Raw genomic sequence first — 19,810 nt, 5'->3', positions numbered from 1 at the left:
CAAATCAAAAAAAATGTTTATTCAGACATACTGAACAAAACACAAAAAAAAGATAAAATGAACACACAACAATATGGACTCCTTTACACCAGAAGCACTGGGCTACCCAGTGCAGATCCAACACATGGACAAGGCAAATAGCCTTATTTCCTATCTGTTCATTTCACACCAAGTCACTGTGTTGGTGTGTATCGTTACTGTAGTGCATAGTAACAGCATATAAGTCCAAAAAGGGTTTAAACAAAAGTGCACAATGTGCAAAAAACAAAGACACATTGCATCACAACTAGAAAAATATACGTGTGCATGTCATCTGCACACTAACTCGTGGTATGGTTTGCTAGAATAATAAAAGCTCCATATGCTTGCCTTCTTTATTTTTAAATTCTCAATAATAATTATATGAATGGAAAACCTGGTGGCAGAAGACAAAAGGAATAAAGCCTTCCATGTTTTGGTTGAATGATACCGTGACCCAGACACAGTGAAAGCTGAACTCAAGGCAGACATCAAAATGCAAAGTTGAAATCCTTACAGTACATGGGAGTTGTTTTGCCAGGCAAATTTTCTGTCCATCCAGTCCTAAGATATATACAGTCCTCACATTTAGAGGGTAGAGAAATTATCTCCTTGGATACTCACAAGGCTTTCAATAGCGTGGAAGGGCCCTACCTTCTTCAAATTCTTTGAATATTTGGTTTGGACCCAATTTCTTAAAATGGGTGGAACTACCGGTATTATATACAGCCTCTTAGTTAAAGATCAGGGTTACTATACCACTGTCTTTGAAAATTTCATGATCTTTGGGGAAAAGCTACCACCTCCTGCCTACATTATTTGCTTTACCCATGGAGCCACTTACCTTACCACTAAGGAATTCCCTAACGTAAAAGGTAATTCGGAAGAAAATATCTCCCTCTATATTGATGACTTAATGCATTCTCTGCCCAATCTCAATCCAGCGCTGTGCACAAGGGAATGCATGAAGGTAAAAAACCTATAAAACCACTTTAAGAAAGAAAAAAAAAAGGGAAGAAAAGAACAGGAAAGGCCAACAGTCTTTTTTCATACAAAGGTAAAGGCTGGTGGTTGGGTTCTGACACTTTCAGAAGTGTCACAGGTCAAAGAAAAAAAATGCATTAAGGGCCAGTTTACACCTGAAACAAACAGGAAAACAGTTCACGTTCCTGTGCGACTCTTATTTGACTCATTCATTTAAATGGGCCAAAATGACCCTGGCTTCTACAAAAACTAGTGCATTCACTACTTTTCAAAAACGCACTGCACCAAATAGTATGGTACTGCATGCGATCTGAGTTTGGGGTGTCCTTAGGAATATACTGACACCTGCAGCAGATTGAACAGTCAGTGCATTTTGAACACAGTGCAGGAAACACGCACGGAACATGGTTTCCTGCTCCAGGTTCTGGTGTGAAGAAACAGTAAAGGGAATTGTGAAAAGGGTGCCTTTGCCTCTGAGTTGGGAATGGACATCTGTGGTCAGAATAAATGGCACTGCATGGCAACAACACGCGTTGCCGCACCGCAATAGCATGAACAGGCCCTTGATTAGCTTTAAAACTCCAATTCTTATATCATATCATTATACAGTAATTATACTGTTTCCAAAGCTCTTTACAGAATGAAGTGAGACAGTACAGTTGCAATATAATTTAATACAAGAGAAATCAGAAAGCCCTGCTCGTTAGAGCATGCAATCTAAAAAGGGAGAGAGCCCTAGCACAAATGTCACCACTTCAACAAAACTAACTTTTTAAATATAAACACATCCTATATTACACTCCCATGTATTTATGTCATGCCTCAATTGCTTAATGCTAGTTCTGACAACACTAAGCTACTCAAAAGTATCACATTAGAAGCTCATGTGATCTGAACAATGAAAGGCTATCAGATTGTAATTGTTACTGCTACTTATAAAGGAATGCTAAACATCAGAACCCTTTGTCATGTGAAATATAATCATAATACATTCCAGCAGCATCGTTAAAAGGTGGCAATTGAGGCTAGAGCCCTGAATCAGTACCGAGTCCAGGGCAGGCCCAACCGTGAGTGTCACAGGCTGCTAGACACTGCGCTGTCACACACAGCTGTGGCACTCTCATTGAGACTGCATTCCAAGCTTCACTGATAGCTAGGAAATGAGTGCCAGAGCGAGTCTAGTACCCTGCTCCGCCCATATCATAGAGTCAGGAGGAACTTTCTCACACGAGCGCCTGAGCTGGGGAGGCGGCAGGTGAGTGCACACCATGGGGGAGGGGGGAAACTCTGTTTTACTCCAGCCAGCTCTCTGTATACCCCAGCCTCTCTTCTATATACCCAAGACTATCTGTATACACTAGCCTGTGTGTATATCCCAGTCTCTCTTCTATATACCCCAGCCTGTCTGTATGTGACAATCCGCATCTGGTGGCAGGTGACATGACAATCCGCATCTGGTGGCAGGTGACATGACAATCCGCATCTGGTGGCAGGTGACATGACAAGCTCTCGGGGACCCCATGGTAAGGGGGGCTCTCTGGGGACCCCATGGTAAGGGGGGGGCTCTCTGGGGATGGATCCCATGATAAGGGGGGCTCTCTGGGCACCCCTTGATAAGGGGGGTGCTCTCTGGGCTCTGGGGACCCCCAATGTAATGATAATATAAATTATATATATATATACATATACACATACACACACACACACACACGTGTGTTATATACATTTGTATGCCCGTCCAAGCGTATGACTTTTACTTCGCTGCTATGTGCTTTACTTCGCTGCTAGCAACGCCCCTGCATTCCAGTAGCATTGCTTTCTATGTTCAGAATTCTTCCTTATTCCTTTTCAGACTCGACAGACCAAAGGAAGAACCAACTGCATAAACCAGGGGTCTCAAACCTGCGGCTCTCCTTGCGATCTCTATTTGTTTAGCTTCCCTCTAAAAAGAAACTGTACTAAGAGAAAATGGTACCTGGCATTAAGGACTTCTTTATGGAATAACCATCTACATAGAATCAAAAGGTAAAACAATTGGCCACCCATTACACAGCATATTCCCAACCTTCACCAGCTTGTCACATTCAAACATAGGGGTCAATTTACTAAAACTGGCGAATGCAAAATCTGGTGCAGCTGTGCATGGTAGCCAATCAGCTTCTAACTTCAGTGCTTGTCCAATCAACCACTGGCTGACTGCCCACGGTATATATATATATATATATATATATATATATATATATATATATATATATACATACACACACATATACACACACACACACACACACACACACACGTCATGAAACCTCATATTACAAATATACATGTTCCTTTTTTCCCCCCATGTAGACTGAACGGAGATTTGGTGGTTGGAGCATGGGCTTCAGATTTTAAAACTGACTTTACCATAGGACAGTGGTTCTCAACTCCAGTCCTCGGGACCCACCAACAGGCCAGATTTTAAGTATTACCTTGGGGAGTTGCAGACTAGAATACTGCAATCACTGAGCAGCAAGTGATATCACCTGTGATGTATTTCAGCTATCTTGCAAATCTGGCCTGTTGGTGGGTCCTGAGGACTGGAGTTGAGAACCACTGCCATAGGAAGACTGGGAACCTATGAACACCATTCTCCTTAAAGTGGAACTAAACCCCTTTGATTTAATAGTTTCAGAAAACAGTTACATTTCCAGCACGTCCCTGGAAATGTAACTCACATAGGTTGTGCTCTCAACCAAACTGTCAAAACATCAAATGGCTGGTGTCCTATCTGATCACATGTGCAGCATCGTGGCAATTGAAGATTAAACAGAAGCCAAGATGGCAGCTTCCTTGGCCGAAAAGGATAGGAGGGTTTTGTTCCGTTAAAGGATCTATCAATGTAAATATACAAGAAAGCACTTACAAATTATGTAGATAGTACTGCATACCACCTCCATTTCTGAAATATGCTGGAGGTGCTCACAAGCTAGAGGCTCTCTTCAGCACATATGGTGGACTTGTCCAGAACTATGCCCATTCTGCACTCAAATTCACTATGGGACAGAAAGGATTGCTTTACCCTTCCATTCCACCCAGCTTCATTGCTGGTACACCAGATGTCTATGCCACCTTCAGCGTATAAACGCCATCTCACATTTCACTTGCTTAATGCAGCCAAAATCCTTTTTACCGGGCTTTGAAAAAATAAAATGCCTTATGTGGCTAACTGGCTTCAGGAACTAGACTAAGTAGAGAAAATGAAGGACGTAGTATACATCATGCGGGAAAACATGGAGTAAAACATGGATGAGCTGGATGCTTTTTAACGATACAGATTTCTTTAAACAATATATGCCTACCAACATTTAAAATTGAACCTACATGTGTCTATGTCAGTGTGATGCCAAACTTTCTCAATGTGTGCAGTATGGAGACCACTATAGGATCATCCTCCCTGGAAATCTTACTTCCACTTATCTCTTCACTCATAAATCCTTTCCTACCTCTCCTAGTACTTCCTCTCCTTTTTTCTTATTTACCGTACTTCTTACAGTCCTCTACTCTTCTATATAATTTCTCTTTACCTTTTCATTTATGATTATTTCCTAATAGTGCTTTGATGGCTGTGTATCTTAAAAAGCAAAATGAACGTGATTACTTACCATCAGGTTTGTTTGGATCACGGTTTAGGACAGCATATCGAGGTAGCAAGATCCCCTCATCTTTAAGGATCCTATAAACCTCTCTCCTGTGAGTGAAAAAAGTCAAGAGCACTGCATTAATTTCCTATATTTCTGCAAAGGAAAACTGCGCCGGTATAACAACTATAAATAGTTTCAAAACAATGTGCCTATTAGTCTTTATATAAAATGGGAGGGAATGACTCAGTTAAGCTACTTTTCTCCTACATGTTCCTTTCAATAAATGTTATAACAATGGCAATGTCAGTTTTTGCCGTTCAATTGGCTAAGATTATTATTGGATAAACTTAAAGTAGTATTAGAGTCAAATCTCAACTATACCTAAAACCTGCTCCCACCCCCATTTTAAGCCTATTCTAACCACCCTGTAAAGAAAAGACACCTAGACCTACCACATGATCAGGTCCCAGTGCCAGTGCCAGCTTCAGTGTAAAGAAGGGATAACTGACAATAGATGCCCCATAGTAAGTCTATGGGTGACATTAGTGTCCAGGCTCTGCAGCCACTGTTAGCGATCTTTCCGCTTTACTGAAGCTGGCTTCTGGAGAAATCATGTGACTGAACTGGAGCGTCTTCATGCTAGGCAAGTATAAAATACTTTCTTTTACAGGTTAGTTCGAATAGGCTATGGCGAGTCGGTTTTCTTTTTGGGTCACTCTGGGCATTATCTTTGACGGAGATTGATCTTCTAAGGATTCGCCTTCAAGTCCAACACAGTCTGTCCGGCTCCATCATAGGTGGCCCCCTGGATGAACGCTGATGTTCACTTCCCCTGGGAAATAAAGGCCCAGGCTGTGTTATTAGTCGCAATCGATACACAACTTGCTGTCTGGTAAGCGTGAATTGTATGTGGTGGATGGATTGTCGTGTTGTGAGTCACTGTCACATTGAGAAGACTTTATACAGCGATCTATTCACTCTGAAGAGCTATTTATACAACTGTGTTATTGACACTTTGCAAGGACTCTGAAAAGTGATTCACACACTTTGAAGAGCGATTTACAAAAATATTTTACATTTTTATTTTGTATTCAATTGCGATGTTCTTATTTGAGAAGAGTGTTTCACACACCCAGAGGAGTGATTCAAAGATTTGTTGTCTCATTAATTTTTATTCATATTATTCTTGTATAGTGATGTATATAACTGCACTTAATTATTTATCACAGACTCACTGTCTAATTGAAGACACTGAAAAGTGATCCACACACTTGCAAGAGTGATTCACAGATATTTATTTCTGTCAATTTGGTGTTTGACTATTAACGCAGCTCTTATACACTCCTACTTAGAATAGGCTTAGAATGGGGTGGGAGCAGGTTTAGGGATAATTAGGATTTGACTGGAATTCTACTTTAAAATAATGTAGCACACACGATTATTCAGCTGAAAACTTGCCATGAGTAGTTCTGTACAAAGGCCAGTAAGGTCAGTAGCAAGTAAAGGGACCTTGGCTAATTGTAGTATGCAAACATTAAGAGCTGGTAAAGCCGACAGAACATCTGAATAGTACCTGTACCTGACTGGATGTAAGCGCTGTTCAGCTGAGAATTATCCGCCTGGCTCCTCTGACAAGTCTGTTAAAAAGTCTACTTTTGTTGAAACAGGTGTTGCGGAAAGAGCCACCCATGAAACAAATTTTGGCCAATTCAGCAGGAGTCAGATAAAATTCAATCTGGGTATAGCCAGCTTTACTCTAGCTAACCCCTAAGGTTCTGTTCACATCTGAGCGATCTGAATCGTGGGTGGAATCGCCGCGAATCGAAACAGCGGCACAACGCGGGACGCCCATGCGATCCCCGTCACTTTCAATGGCACCCCGATCGCAGAGCAATTTTGCAGTGATTGTCGTCCGACGAATCGCGGTAAAATTGCGCAAACAGAACCACGGGACGCTTGTCGCCCAAAAGAAATTCTTCTACTTCTTTTGGGCGACAGGCATCCCGCAATTTTGTTTGTGCAATTTTACCACGATTCATCGGGCAACAATCACGGCAAAAATCGCACCGCAATTGGGGTGCCATTGGAAGTGACGGGGTTCGCACGGGCGTACCGCGATGTGTCGCTATTTCAAATCGCTGCCAATATGCCCACGATTGGGATCGCTCAGATGTGAATGGAGCCTCAATAATAAACACATACAATGTGTATATTATATATATATATATATATATATATATATATATATATATATATATATATATATATATATATATATATATATATATATACACATATACACACATACACAAAGTTAGGTCCATAAATATTGGGACATGGACAATTCTAATCTTTTTGGCTCTATACACCACCACAATGGATTTGAAATGAAACAAACAAGATGTGCTTTAATTGCAGACTTTTGGCTTTAATTTCAGGGTACTTACTTCCAAATCAGGTGAACGGTGTAGGAATTACAACAGTTTGTATATGTGCCTCCCACTTTTTAAGGAACCAAAAGTAATGGGACAATTGGCTGCTCAGCTGTTCCATGGCCAGGTGTGTGTTATTCCCTCATTATCCCATTTACAAGGAGCAGATAAAAGGTCCAGAGTTCATTTCAAGTGTGCAATTTGCATTTGGAATCTGTTGCTGTAAACTCTCAATATGAGATCCAAAGAGCTGTCACTATCAGTGAAGCAAGCCATCATTAGGCTGAAAAAACAAAACAAACCCATCAGAGAGATAGCAAAAACATTAGGTGTGGCCAAATCAACTCTTTGGAACATCCTTAAAAAGAAAGAACGCACCGTGAGCTCAGCAACACCAAAAGACCCAGAAGACCACGGAAAACAACTGTGGTGGATGACCGAAGAATTCTTTCCCTTGTGAAGAAAACACCCTTCACAACAGTTGGCCAGATCAAGAACACCCTCCAGGAGGTAGGTGTATGTGTGTCAAAGTCAACAATCAAGAGAAGACTTCACCAGAGTGAATACAGAGGGTTCACCACAAGATGTAAACCATTGGTGAGCCTCAAAAACAGGAAGGCCAGAGTAGAGTTTGCCAAACAACATCTATAAAAAGCTTTCACAGGTCTGGAACAACATCCTATGGACAGATGAGACCAAGATCAATTTGTACCAGAGTGATGGGAAGAGAAGTGTATGGAGAAGGAAAGGAACTGCTCATGATCCAAAGCATACCACCTCATCAGTGAAGCATGGTGGTGGTAGTGTCATGGCGTGGGCATGTATGGCTGCCAATGGAACTGGTTCTCTTGTATTCATTGATGATGTGACTGCTGACAAAAGCAGCAGGATGAATTCTGAAGTGTTTCGGACAATATTATCTGCTCATATTCAGCAAAATGCTTCAGAACTCATTGGACGGAGCTTCACAGTGCAGATGGACAATGACCCGAAGCATACTGTGAAAGCAACCAAAGAGTTTAAGGGAAAAAAGTGGAATGTTATGCAATGGCCAAGTCAATCACCTGACCTGAATCTGATTGAGCATGTATTTCACTTGCTGAGACAGACAAAACTGAAGGGAAAATGTCCCAAGAACAAGCAGGAACTAAAGACAGTTGCAGTAGAGGCCTGGCAGAGCATCACCAGGGATGAAACCCAGCGTTTGGTGATGTCTATGCGTTCCAGACTTCAGGCTGTAATTGACTGCAAAGAATTTGTAACCAAGTATTAAAAAGTGAAAGTTTGATGGATGATTGTTAATCTTTTCCATTACTTAAAAAGTGGGAGGCACATATACAAACTGGTTTAATTCCTACACCGTTCACCTGTTTTGGATGTAAATACCCTCAAATTAAAGCTGAAAGTCTGCAGTTAAAGCACATCTTGTTTGTTTCATTTCAAATCCATTGTGGTGGTGTATAGAGCCAAAAAGATTAGAATTGTGTCGATGTCCAAATTGGGCCCAAAGAGTCAATATTTTGTGTGGCCACCATTATTTTCCAGCACTGCCTTAACCCTCTTGGGCATGAAGTTCAGCAGAACTTCACAGGTTGCTACTGGAGTCCTCTTCCACTCCTCCATGACGACATCACGGAGCTGGAAGATGTTAGAGACCTTGCGCTCCTCCATCTTCCATTTGAGGATGCCCCATAGATGCTCAATAGGGTTTAGGTCTGGAGACATGATTGGCCAGTCCATCACCTTTACCCTCAGCTTCTTTAGCAAGGCAGTGGTCACCTTGGCGGTGTGTTTGGGTTCGTTATGTTGGAATACTTCCCTGCAGCCCAGTCTCCAAAGGGAGGGGATCATGCTCTGCTTCAGCATGTCACAGTACATGTTGGCATTCATCGGTCCCTCAATGAACTGTAGCTCCCCAGTGCTGGCAGCACTCATGCAGCCCCAGACCATGACACTCCCACCACCATGCTTGACTGTAGGCAAGACACACTTGTCTTTGTACTCCTCACCTGGTTGCCGCCACACATGCTTGACACCATCTGAACCAAATACGTTTATCTTGGTCTGATCAGACCATAGGACATGGTTCCAGTAATCAATGTCCTTAGTCTGCTTGTCTTCAGCAAACTGTTTGCGGGCTTTCTTGTGCATCATCTTTAGAAGAGGCTTCCTTCTGGAACGACAGCCATGCAGTGTGCGGTGTATGGTCTGAGCACTGACAGGCTGACCCCACCCCTTCAACCTCTGCAGCAATGCTGGCAGCACTCATATGTCTATTTCCCAAAGACAACCTCTGGATAGGACACTGAGCACGTGCACTCAACTTCTTTGGTCAACCATGGTGAGGCCTGTTCTGAGTGGAACCTGTCCTGTCAAACGGCTCTATGGTCTTGGCCACTGTGCTGCAGCTCAGTTTCAGGGTCTTGGCAATCTTCTTATAGCCTAGGCCATCTTTATGTAGAGCAATCATTTTTTCTTTTTAGCTTCTCAGAGAGTTCCTTGCCATGAGGTGCCATGTTGAACAGTGACCAGTATGAGAGAGTGAGAGCGAAAAAAACAAATTTAACCCTTTCATGACTAAGCCTATTTTTGAAATTTGGTGTTTACAAGTTAAAATCCGTATTTTTTTCTAGAAAATTACTTAGAACCCCCAAACATTATATATATATATATATATATATATATATATATATATATATATATATATATATATATATATATATTTAGCAGAGAATCTAGAGAATAAAATGGAGATTGTTGCAATATTTTATAGTACACGGTATTTGTGCAGCAGTGTTTTAAACGCAATTTTTTGGAAAAGGGACACTTTCGTGAATTTAAAAAAATCCAAACAGTAAAGTTACCCCAATTTTTTTGTATAATGTGAAAGATGATGTTACGCCGAGTAAATAGATACCAAACATGTCACGCTTTATAATTGCACGCACTCGTGGAATGGCGACAAACTACGGTACCTATGAATTTCCATAGGCGACGCTTTAATTTTTTTTTTACAGTTACCAGGTTAGAGTTACAGAGGTCTAGTGCTAGAATTATTGCTCTCACTCTTTTTTTTTTTTATTTTATTTATTTTTATACTTATAAATTGTGTTAAAAAAAAAAAGTTTTTTTTTTTACTTTTATTGCTGTCACAAGGAATGTAAACATCCCTTGTGACAGTAATAGGTGGTGACAGGTACTCTTTATGGAGGGATCGGGGGTCTAAAAGACCCCCGATCCCTCCTATGCACTTCAAAGTATTCAGATCGCCTAAAACGGCGATTCTGAATACTGTGTATTTTTTTAAATTTGGCGCCATTGGCAGCCGAGTAAACGGTTAAAACGCCATTGGCAGCCGAGTAAAAGTGATGTCATGACGTCGTTTCCGCGTTTACAATTAGAAGGCTGGAACGAAGCCATTCATGGCTTCGTTCCAGCCCGCCCCCAGCCGCCGGAGGCATCAGATTGGACACCAGGCCTCCCGGTCGCACGGGAGGCCCGGTAAGAGCGGCGGGGGGGCGTCCCCTCCCGCTCCTCCAGTATACCAGCCGGGCGGCTTTTAGCCGCATCGGTTGTTATACACGGATAGCCGATCGCTGGCTCGAAACAAGCTGCAGGCATCATCCCGGTATAACCCCGGAAAGCCGAGTACGCAGATCTGCGTACGGTTGGCGGGAAGGGGTTAAACACACCTGCTCCCCATCCACACCTGAGACCTTGTAACACTTATGAAACCGGGGGAGAGAAAATGGCTAATTGGGCCCAATTTGGACATTTTCACTTAGGGGTGTACTCACATTTGTTGCCAGCGGTTTGGACATTAATGCCTGTGTGTTGCGTTAACAAAACAACATAAAGGTGAACTGCAGGAGAAGGGATCTCCTAAGTTGGCTTTCAGCTGTCAGGGAAACCAATATTGGAAGAAGCCCTGCAGCTCCTACAAAATGAGCAGTCTTTAGAAGTAGATATGGGTAATACAAACTTACCGGTCTTGAATTTGATACTGTAGATTCAAGTCATTGATAACAAATGGATTCCTGAGTTTTGCATAGTCAACTGCTTTATCCAATGGAAAACCTTAAATAAGAGAGTACATTTGTAAACCTAATTATTAACCACTTCAATACAGGGCACTTATACACCTTCCTGCCCAGACCAATTTTCAGCTTTCAGCGCTGTTGCAGTTTGAATGACAATTGCGCGGTCATCCATCACTGTACCCAAACTAAATTTTTATCATTTTGTTCCCACAAATAGAGATTTCTTTTAGTGGTATTTGATCACCTCTGCGGTTTTTATTTTTTGCTAAATAAAAAAAGTCCGAAAATTTTGAAAAAAAATAAAAGTTTTGCTTTTGTTTCTGTTATAAAATTTTGTAAATAAGTAAGTTTTCTCTTTCACTGATGGGCACTGATAAGGCGGCACGGACAGGCACTGATAAGGCAGCACCGATGAGGTGGCACCAATGAGCAGGCACTGACGATGGACACTGGTAGGCGGCACTGATATGCAGCACTGATGGGCATTGATAGGCGGCACTGATGGGCACTCATTGGTGGCACTGGTGGGCACTGATAGGCGACACTGATGGGCACTGAAAGGCTGCAAAGATGGGTTCTTATGGGTGGCACTGATAGGCGGCACTGCCGGGCATTGATACGTGGCACTGATATGAGGCACTGATAGGCATCCCTGGTGGCACTGGCAGGCATTGTGAGTGGGCACTGATTGGCAGCTGCCTGGGCATTGATTGGCAGCTGCCTGGGCACAAATTAGTATTTCCCTGGGGATCTAGGGGGGGGCATACCTGGTGGTCCAGTGTGGATGGCCATCCTGGGCGGGATTCCAGGGGGGGCTGTGCTGATAAACAATCAGCACAGACCCCCCCTGTCAGGAGAGCAGCCGATCGGCTCTCCTCTACTCGCGTCTGTCAGACGCAAGTGAGGAAAAGCCAATCACCGGCTTTTCCTATTTACACCGTGATCAGCCGTGATTCGACACGGCTGATCACGTAGTAAAGAGTCTCCGTCAGAGACTCTTTACCTAGATCTGAGTTGCGGTGTGTCAGCAACAACGATCCACGGGGGCGCGCAGCGGCTTAATATCCTGATCACGTCATATGATGTCCGGTCAGGATATTGAATCCACTTTGCCGCCGTCATTCTGCTATATGGCGGGCGGCAAATGGTTAAAATCAAAGCATTAAAAAAAAAAGTAATTTCAACTGAAAGAAAATGAGAACCATTCTAAAAATGTTTTTTTTTTTTTTTCAATTTACTACACAAAACTCTCTATCCACAGTAGGGAAGGCTGAGACAGCCTCCATTAAAGTGGTTGTAAACCCTTACATATACCCAGTGGTCTCAGGTGATACACAGGGATGAAAAAAATCCTCCAACATAAGTTGTACCCGTTTATCCTCTCTTCTCTACAACCATTCAAAGTGCTAAATTTGAAAGCTTTCTGAGAGCTGATTGGAGGGAAGGGACACACACCTCTTCACACAGCACACAGGAACAGAGCTGAGGCTGTCAATTTGCGGGAGGTCCCTCCCCTGTCACTTTTTTTCTCTTGGCTTTAGGAAAACTTGTCAGAAGTGATTCATGCTGATAGCAGAGGAACGAAGCAGCAGACAGAAGTGATACTTAGCGCTGTGGATTGAGACAAGTACACACTATAGAAGGATACACTTTGTTCATATTTCATGTCTGAGGATTACAACCACTTTAAGACAAGATTTAAATTGAACCTGAGCTCACTTAACATTCTAGATGATCACAAGACACATACAGCAGGAAACTAAGAGGTGCCTCTAGGAATGGTCACATAACTTAGGAGCACTAAAACCCACTTTGTGAAACAAATTCAACCATCTCCTGATGGTTGCAACCTCAGGCCTACCATTTTTCATCACCTAACTACTAGTCAACATCTCTATCCATCATAGTGATGTGAGTTGCAAGTTTGGGGAAACAGAAATGGGTGCAGCACAGTATCTCCAAGCTATATGACTATCCAGGCAACTGAAAAAGCTTCAAACAAAACAGGAATTAAACGGGTATAGCAAGATCCACTGAATTTCTAATATACTCCCTTACCACTCACCATGTGAGGTGTTGTTGCCATAACCATAAACTACAAGCAAAATAAGGGGAAGATTTCCCAATGACAGTCATTGGTAAAGCATAGCGGTTACTATTGGTAATGAAGGGCAGTGCTGGGGTAGTATCTAGACAAAAAATATTTTATTAGCAAACAGTAAATGCAGCAGTGTGCTACATTCTGCTTGAGTTACAGTTTTACAGTGTCATCATTTTAGGTTAACGGCACCTAAATAAGGTGCTTCAAGGGACAACAGACATGGGACATCTCCCCCTTTTTTAACTGAAAAATCTTGCTGCACCCCTATACTCCTTTAATACAAGCTAAATATTGTCTATGGTGGAATACTTCAAGTCTGCATATAAGTAATTGGTACAGATGTTTAACTGATGGTAGTTCCATTGGTAGTAATTTAAAATGATCATATATATATATATATATATATATATATATATATATATATATATATATATATATATATATAAAATAGTGGGGCTGGAAAGTATTCAGACCCCCTTACATTTTTATATTGCAGCCATTTGCTAAAGTCATTTAAGTTCATTTTTCCCTCATTAATGTACACACAGCACCCCATATTGACAGAAAAACACAGAATTGTTGACATTTTTGCAGATTTATTAAAAAAGAAAAACTGAAATATCACATGGTCCTAAGTAATCAGACCCTTTGCTTTGACACTCATATATTTCACTCAGGTGCTGTCCATTTCTTCTGATCATCCTTGAGATGGTTCTACACCTTCATTTGAGTCCAGCTGTGTTTGATTATACTGATTGGATTTGATTAGGAAAGTCACACACCTGTCTATATAAGACCTTACAGCTCACAGTGCATGTCAGAGCAAATGAGAATCATGAGGTCAAAGGAACTGCCTGAAAAGCTCAGAGACAGAATTGTGGCAAGGCACAGATCTGGCCAAGGTTACACAAAAATTCTGCTGCACTTAAAGCTCCTAAGAGCACAGTGGCCTCCATAATCCTTAAATGGAAGATGTTTGGGAGGACCAGAACCCTTCCTAGAGCTGGCCGTCTGAGCCTCTCCTCAGTGCAAGACACATGAAAGCCCGCATGGAGTTTGCTAAAAAAACACCTGAAGGACTCCAAGATGGTGAGAAATAAGATTCTCTGTTCTGATGAGTCCAAGATAGAATTAAGGCCAAAAAGTTCTAAGCGGTATGTGTGGAGAAAACCAGGCACTGCTCATCACCTGTCCAATACAGTCCCAACAGTGAAGCATGGTGGTGGCAGCATCATGCTGTGGGGGTGTTTTTCAGCTGCAGGGACAGGACGACTGGTTGCAATCGAGGGAAAGATGAATGCGGCCAAGTACAGGGATATCCTGGATGAAAACCTCCTCCAGAGTGCTCAGGACCTCAGACTGGGTCGAAGGTTTACCTTCCAACAAGACAATGACCCTAAGCACACAGCTAAAATAACGAAGGAGTGGCTTCACAACAACTCCGTGACTGTTCTTGAATGGCCCAGCCAGAGCCCTGACTTAAACCCAGTTGAGCATCTCTGGAGAGACCTAAAAATGGCTGTCCACCAACGTTTACTATCCAACCTGACAGAACTGGAGAGGATCTGCAAGGAGGAATGGCAGAGGATCCCCAAATCCAGGTGTGTGTTGCATCTTTCCCAAAAAGACTCATGGCTGTATTAGATTAAAATGGTGATCTACTAAATACTGAGCAAAGGGTCTGAATACTTAGGACCATGTGATATTTCAGTTTTTCTCTTTTCATAAATCTGCAAAAATGTCAACAATTCTGTGTTTTTCTGTCAATATGGCGTGCTGTGTGTACATTAATGAGGAAAAAATGAACTTAAATTATTTTAGCAAATGGCTGCAATATAACAAAGAGTGAAAAATTTAAGGGGGTCTGAATACTTTCCGTCTCCACTGTATATATATTTTATTTATATAAATATATAAAGGCGGCAATATCCTATACATTTAATTGTTAACTCTTAACTATGCAACAATTGTGAAATAAAAGTTCCAAATGTGTAAAGTTTTTTGATTTTATACAAGTTATTGGGGATGTGTGCCGAGTGCATGCTCATCAATCCTACCTTGGTATATATTAATTATCTTACATGTAGCTGTTGAGGTAGGAGTGAAGGGGGAATTACATAGTGTCACATATTGAGTGACAGCTCTCGGTCTACTGGGACTGCCAACATCACATTCAAAATGGCAGGGAGCAGCAGCAGTCTCAGGGCTTTTGGTTGTCTATGCAAAGGAGACTTGTACAGGTAAATAACATGCCTAAACTATGTATATATACACACTCACCAGCCACTTTATTAGGTACACTTTGCTAGTGGGTTGGACCCTGTTTTGCCTTTATTCTTGGCATAGATTCAACAAGGTGTTGGAAACATTCCTCAGAGATTTTGGCCCATATTGACATGATAGCATCACGCAGTTGCTGTAGATTTGTTGGCTGCATATCCATGATGCGAATCTCTCATTTCACCCCATCCCAAAAGTGCTCTATTGGATTAAGATCTGGTGACTGTGGAGGCCATTGGATTACAGTGATCTCATTGAAATGCTCATTAAAAAACAGTGGTGAGATGATTTGAGCTTTTTTACATGCATTATCCTGCTGGAAGTAGCCATCAGAAGATGTGTACACTGTAGTCATAAAGGGATGGACATGGTCAGCAATAATACTTAGGTAGCCTGTGACATTTAAACAATCCTCAATTGGTACTAAGGGGCACAAAGTATGCCAAGAAAATAACCCTCACACCATTACACCACCAGCCTGAACTGTTGATACAAGGCAGCATGGATCCATGCTGTCGTTTATGCCAAATTCTGACCCTGCCATCCGAATGTCACAGCTGAAATTAAGACTCTTCAGACCAGGCAACATTTTTCCAATCTTCTTTTGTCCAATTTTGGTGAGCCTGTGCAAATTGAAGCTTCAGTTTCCTGTTCTTAACTGACAGGAGTGGCACTTGGTGTAATCATCTGCTGCTGTAACCCATCTGCTTCAAGGTTCGATGTGTTGTGCGTTCAGAGATGGTATTCTGCATATCTTGGCTGTAACAAGTAGTTATTTGAGTTACTGTTGCTTTTCTATCTTCTCAAACCAGTCTGTCCATTCTACTCTGATCTCTGACATCAACAAGGCATTTTCCTCCACACAACTGCCCCTCACTGGATATTTTCTCTTTTTTGGACCATTCTCTGTAATCCATAGAGATGGTTGTGTGTGAAAATCCCAGTAGATCAGCAGTTTTTGAAATACTCAGACAAGCCTGCCTGACACCAGCAACCATACCACTTTCAAAGTCACTTAAATTCTCTTTCTTCCCCATTCTGATGCTCGGTTTGAACTTCAGCAAGTCGTCTTCACCAAGTCTAGATGCTTAAATGCATTGAGTTGCTGCCATCTGATTGGCTGATTAGCAATTTGTGTTACCAAGCAAATGAACAGGTGTACCTAATAAAGTGGCCAGTGAGGGTATATATCTATTTATATATACATTTTCTTTTTTTTTTATAAATAAAAATTCAAGATAGATATATTACTGAAATTCTGAAATGAAATGAGAGGTGCAGGCATTTGAAAGTCATCATGATTAGCCGCTGAAAAGATTTATAGGAGTGAGTCAGCGTGTGGGCAGCACATCTTATGTGCAGATTACCAAGTGTGAGAACTGCAGACATCTACCTGGCCTAAGCAGACAGCTCCGCAACTGTAGAAAGGATTAACCGTATAAACAGCAGCTTTTTCTATTTTCTATTGGCTCTGCGAGAAGGGAATTGTTCCAGAAATGCACCCACTACCCATAGCTAGGAGTTCTATCCATTGAGATCTTTACCTTTGGAGTGAAAGGAAATTAGGCAATCACACAGTGGCCAGTTTTCCACACATTCGTTTAGAATGACGTCTTCTTCAAATATAACGACAGTGATATATTTGAACAGCGAGAGGCGTTCTAGGATTTCTTTCATGGGCTTAGACTTGGACTTTTTAGCCATAGCACAGATTCCCACCACAATTTGTCTCTCTGGGGGCTACAAAAAAAAAACAAAAGGGAGAATTAGGATGCACAGAGTATCATTGCCGCTACAATGCTGGAATGCTTTCATTCTAAACAGTATCACTGGACTGCACTAAAATGGCAGAGAAGTCCAACGATCTATCACTTTGGACAAAACATTTTTGTTTTAGACCCCTTTCACACTGAGCCGCCGCTTTATCGTTGTTTTAGCGTCGCTATTCGGCCGCTAGAGGGGCGGTTTAGGAAAAAGGTACTTAGATGTTTTGTTTTCTTAAAAGAAATTACAGTGCATCATCCACACACAGAAATAGAACAGAAATGAAACAGCGTGTTTTTAGTACCACTAATGCCGGCCATACACGTTTCGAATTTCGAAAGATTTCTCTTTAGAAAATCGTATCAAAGAATTTTCGTACGAATTTCGCACCATTAGTGGGCTGCAGCAACGCCCGATTTTCGTGCGGCAATCAAATTTGAGGAATTGGACATGTTGGAAATTTTTTAAAAAGCTAACAATTTTCTAATCAATGATGGGAGAATCGTGCGAGAAATGTAATAAAAGAAAATTTACGGAGAGAAAAGAAGATTCCCGGCCACGAAAATTCTTTTCTGTAGCAACATGCGGTGAAATTGAAGGCTTGGTCGGCCGAATTTCGAAAATCAATGGTGGCATCATCGCATCACAAAAAAAACGAACTGATTTTGAAAAGAAAATTTGTTCGAAATTCAACCATGTATGGCCTGCTTAACTGTACAGATCAAAATCTCAACCACCACATGGCTGAACAGCACTGAATCAGAGCTATTAATACACTGATGTTAGGCTCACAAAGGGAAAGGAAAAGGGTATATACCACAAGTTAGTTCACAAGTTACACTCTGTGGGACCTCTTAGTACATTCTAATAGTAAAGGGCACTGTGGGAAACTGTTCCATGTATATAGGTTCTCTAAGATAACCCTGGCCAGCGATCATCAACACTTCTACATAGATACAGGACATCAGAAAAATCCAAAAAAAAGCAAACATTTAGATGTATGATACATACAGAATCATATTCTTCATCGTCGTCATCATCCTCATCATCAATGTTGTCATAGATATTATCTACATTTTCTGCTTTATCTTGGTCTAACCCCTCATCTGATTCCTCACATCCCACAAAGAACCTTGGGATATCACCCTCTGTTGCACTAACAGACATGGTGGTAACGTTCACCGGAGATCTGCATGTGTCTGACTGCTGTGACAAATTCCGTTGATAAACTCGGTGATGCAGCTCAAACACAGACTGGGTAAATCAGCCGTTCAGTGCAGCAGGCTGTGCATTCCTCATGTCTTCAGTCTCTGAATGTAACCAGGTCTTCTGAAATACCCAATCATAACCAGCTGCTCTTCATTTCAGGCCATGGACTGTATACTCTTCCTAGAGAGAAAATAAACAGAATAAAACACAAATGTAAATTATCTACAAAGGATGAATAATTTGTTACTTTTATTTGAAAAGAAACGGTCCAACTCTGACATGTAATGTAGAGCGATCAAAACCCAAAAAACAATCAGGTACAGCTTCCAACAATACAAGCAGCATGATCAAAGTACATAGCTGTAGGTCATACAAAAGAATTATCGGAGAGGTCAAATTGATATAGCACCCAGTCCAGCCCAGTGAGACTCAGGGACAAGGGGAGGAATAGAACAGAGAAGGGAGGAAAGAAAAAAGGTAAGGAAGGGAAAGGAGGGAGACAGTGCTGGATCTATAAGGGGGAAAAAGGGGGGATTGGCCTGGGTCCCTCTGCTAGAAGGGGCACCAGATTTCTTTGATTAAAAAAAAAAACTTATTTTCTCTCAAGACTTTAGTAATGTGTTTGTTAAGGAAATTGTCCAGTTTGCAGCCTTTGCCAAGCTCTAGTCATGTCTCACTCCACCTCAACAGGCAGTCTTATTAAGTAATGAAGGGCATGCCCATACCTTTCCAGGTGTTAATGTAGCGCTTAGAATATACCAGAGTATGATGGTCACTAATTGGTCAGGAGAAAGGTCACTCAGCAAATTGGCACAGAAAGAATTATCTGAGACCCACAATGACCCATGAAGGGTCTGTGCCTACTGGCTGTCAAGAGAAGTGGCCTCAACATGATACAGTTTGATGACTTAAAGATTTTGAAGGTGCCAAGTGCAGGAAAAAAGACTTTTTATAAATTTGTAGGTGTGATGAATAACTGATGTATGACTTGCCAGTTCCAATTACCTGTTTAATGTGTACTCTTGCAGTCAATAAAATTGAGAAAAACACTAAAATAAGTGTCTTCTTCGGAACTTAACACTTTTTATTTTTCTTTAGAACAAATGTGATTCATCATTTATTTCAGTTCACTTTTTTATTTGTTATATAATTAAATTTCTATGTTGAGGAGCTGCCAAACTTTAAATGCCCTGGGCCCTCCTGAGGTATAAATCCAGGACGGGGGGGGGGGGACGTATAGAAGGAAGAGTAAGAAAGCAGGGCACAAAAGATAAGTCTAAGGCCAACACAACTCTACCAGCTACTGGGAAGTCCATGGGAGCCAGACCTTATCACGTTTCCATGGACAGCCATGGT

At 41.6% G+C, this 19,810-nt stretch overlaps 1 protein-coding gene across 1 annotated transcript in view; it reads right to left on the bottom strand.

Annotated features, from left to right (window-relative positions):
• PPIP5K2 (diphosphoinositol pentakisphosphate kinase 2) overlaps positions 1–19,810 on the bottom strand; it is a 189,953-nt gene that overhangs the window by 122,715 nt on the left and 47,428 nt on the right. Inside the window, exons 2-5 of the mRNA XM_073624575.1 lie at positions 18,257–18,634; positions 17,026–17,221; positions 11,047–11,137; positions 4,650–4,735 (exon numbers count right to left, since the gene is read on the bottom strand). Coding sequence (XP_073480676.1) covers positions 4,650–4,735; positions 11,047–11,137; positions 17,026–17,221; positions 18,257–18,412 — 529 coding nt within the window. The 5' untranslated portion in view covers positions 18,413–18,634. The remainder of the gene's footprint in view (positions 1–4,649; positions 4,736–11,046; positions 11,138–17,025; positions 17,222–18,256; positions 18,635–19,810) is intronic.

This window comes from Aquarana catesbeiana, linkage group LG01, assembly GCF_042186555.1.
Source record: "Aquarana catesbeiana isolate 2022-GZ linkage group LG01, ASM4218655v1, whole genome shotgun sequence".
NCBI lineage: Eukaryota > Metazoa > Chordata > Amphibia > Anura > Ranidae > Aquarana > Aquarana catesbeiana.
Note: the sequence above shows the minus strand (reverse complement) of the source record. Positions and strands in the feature narration are given on the sequence as shown.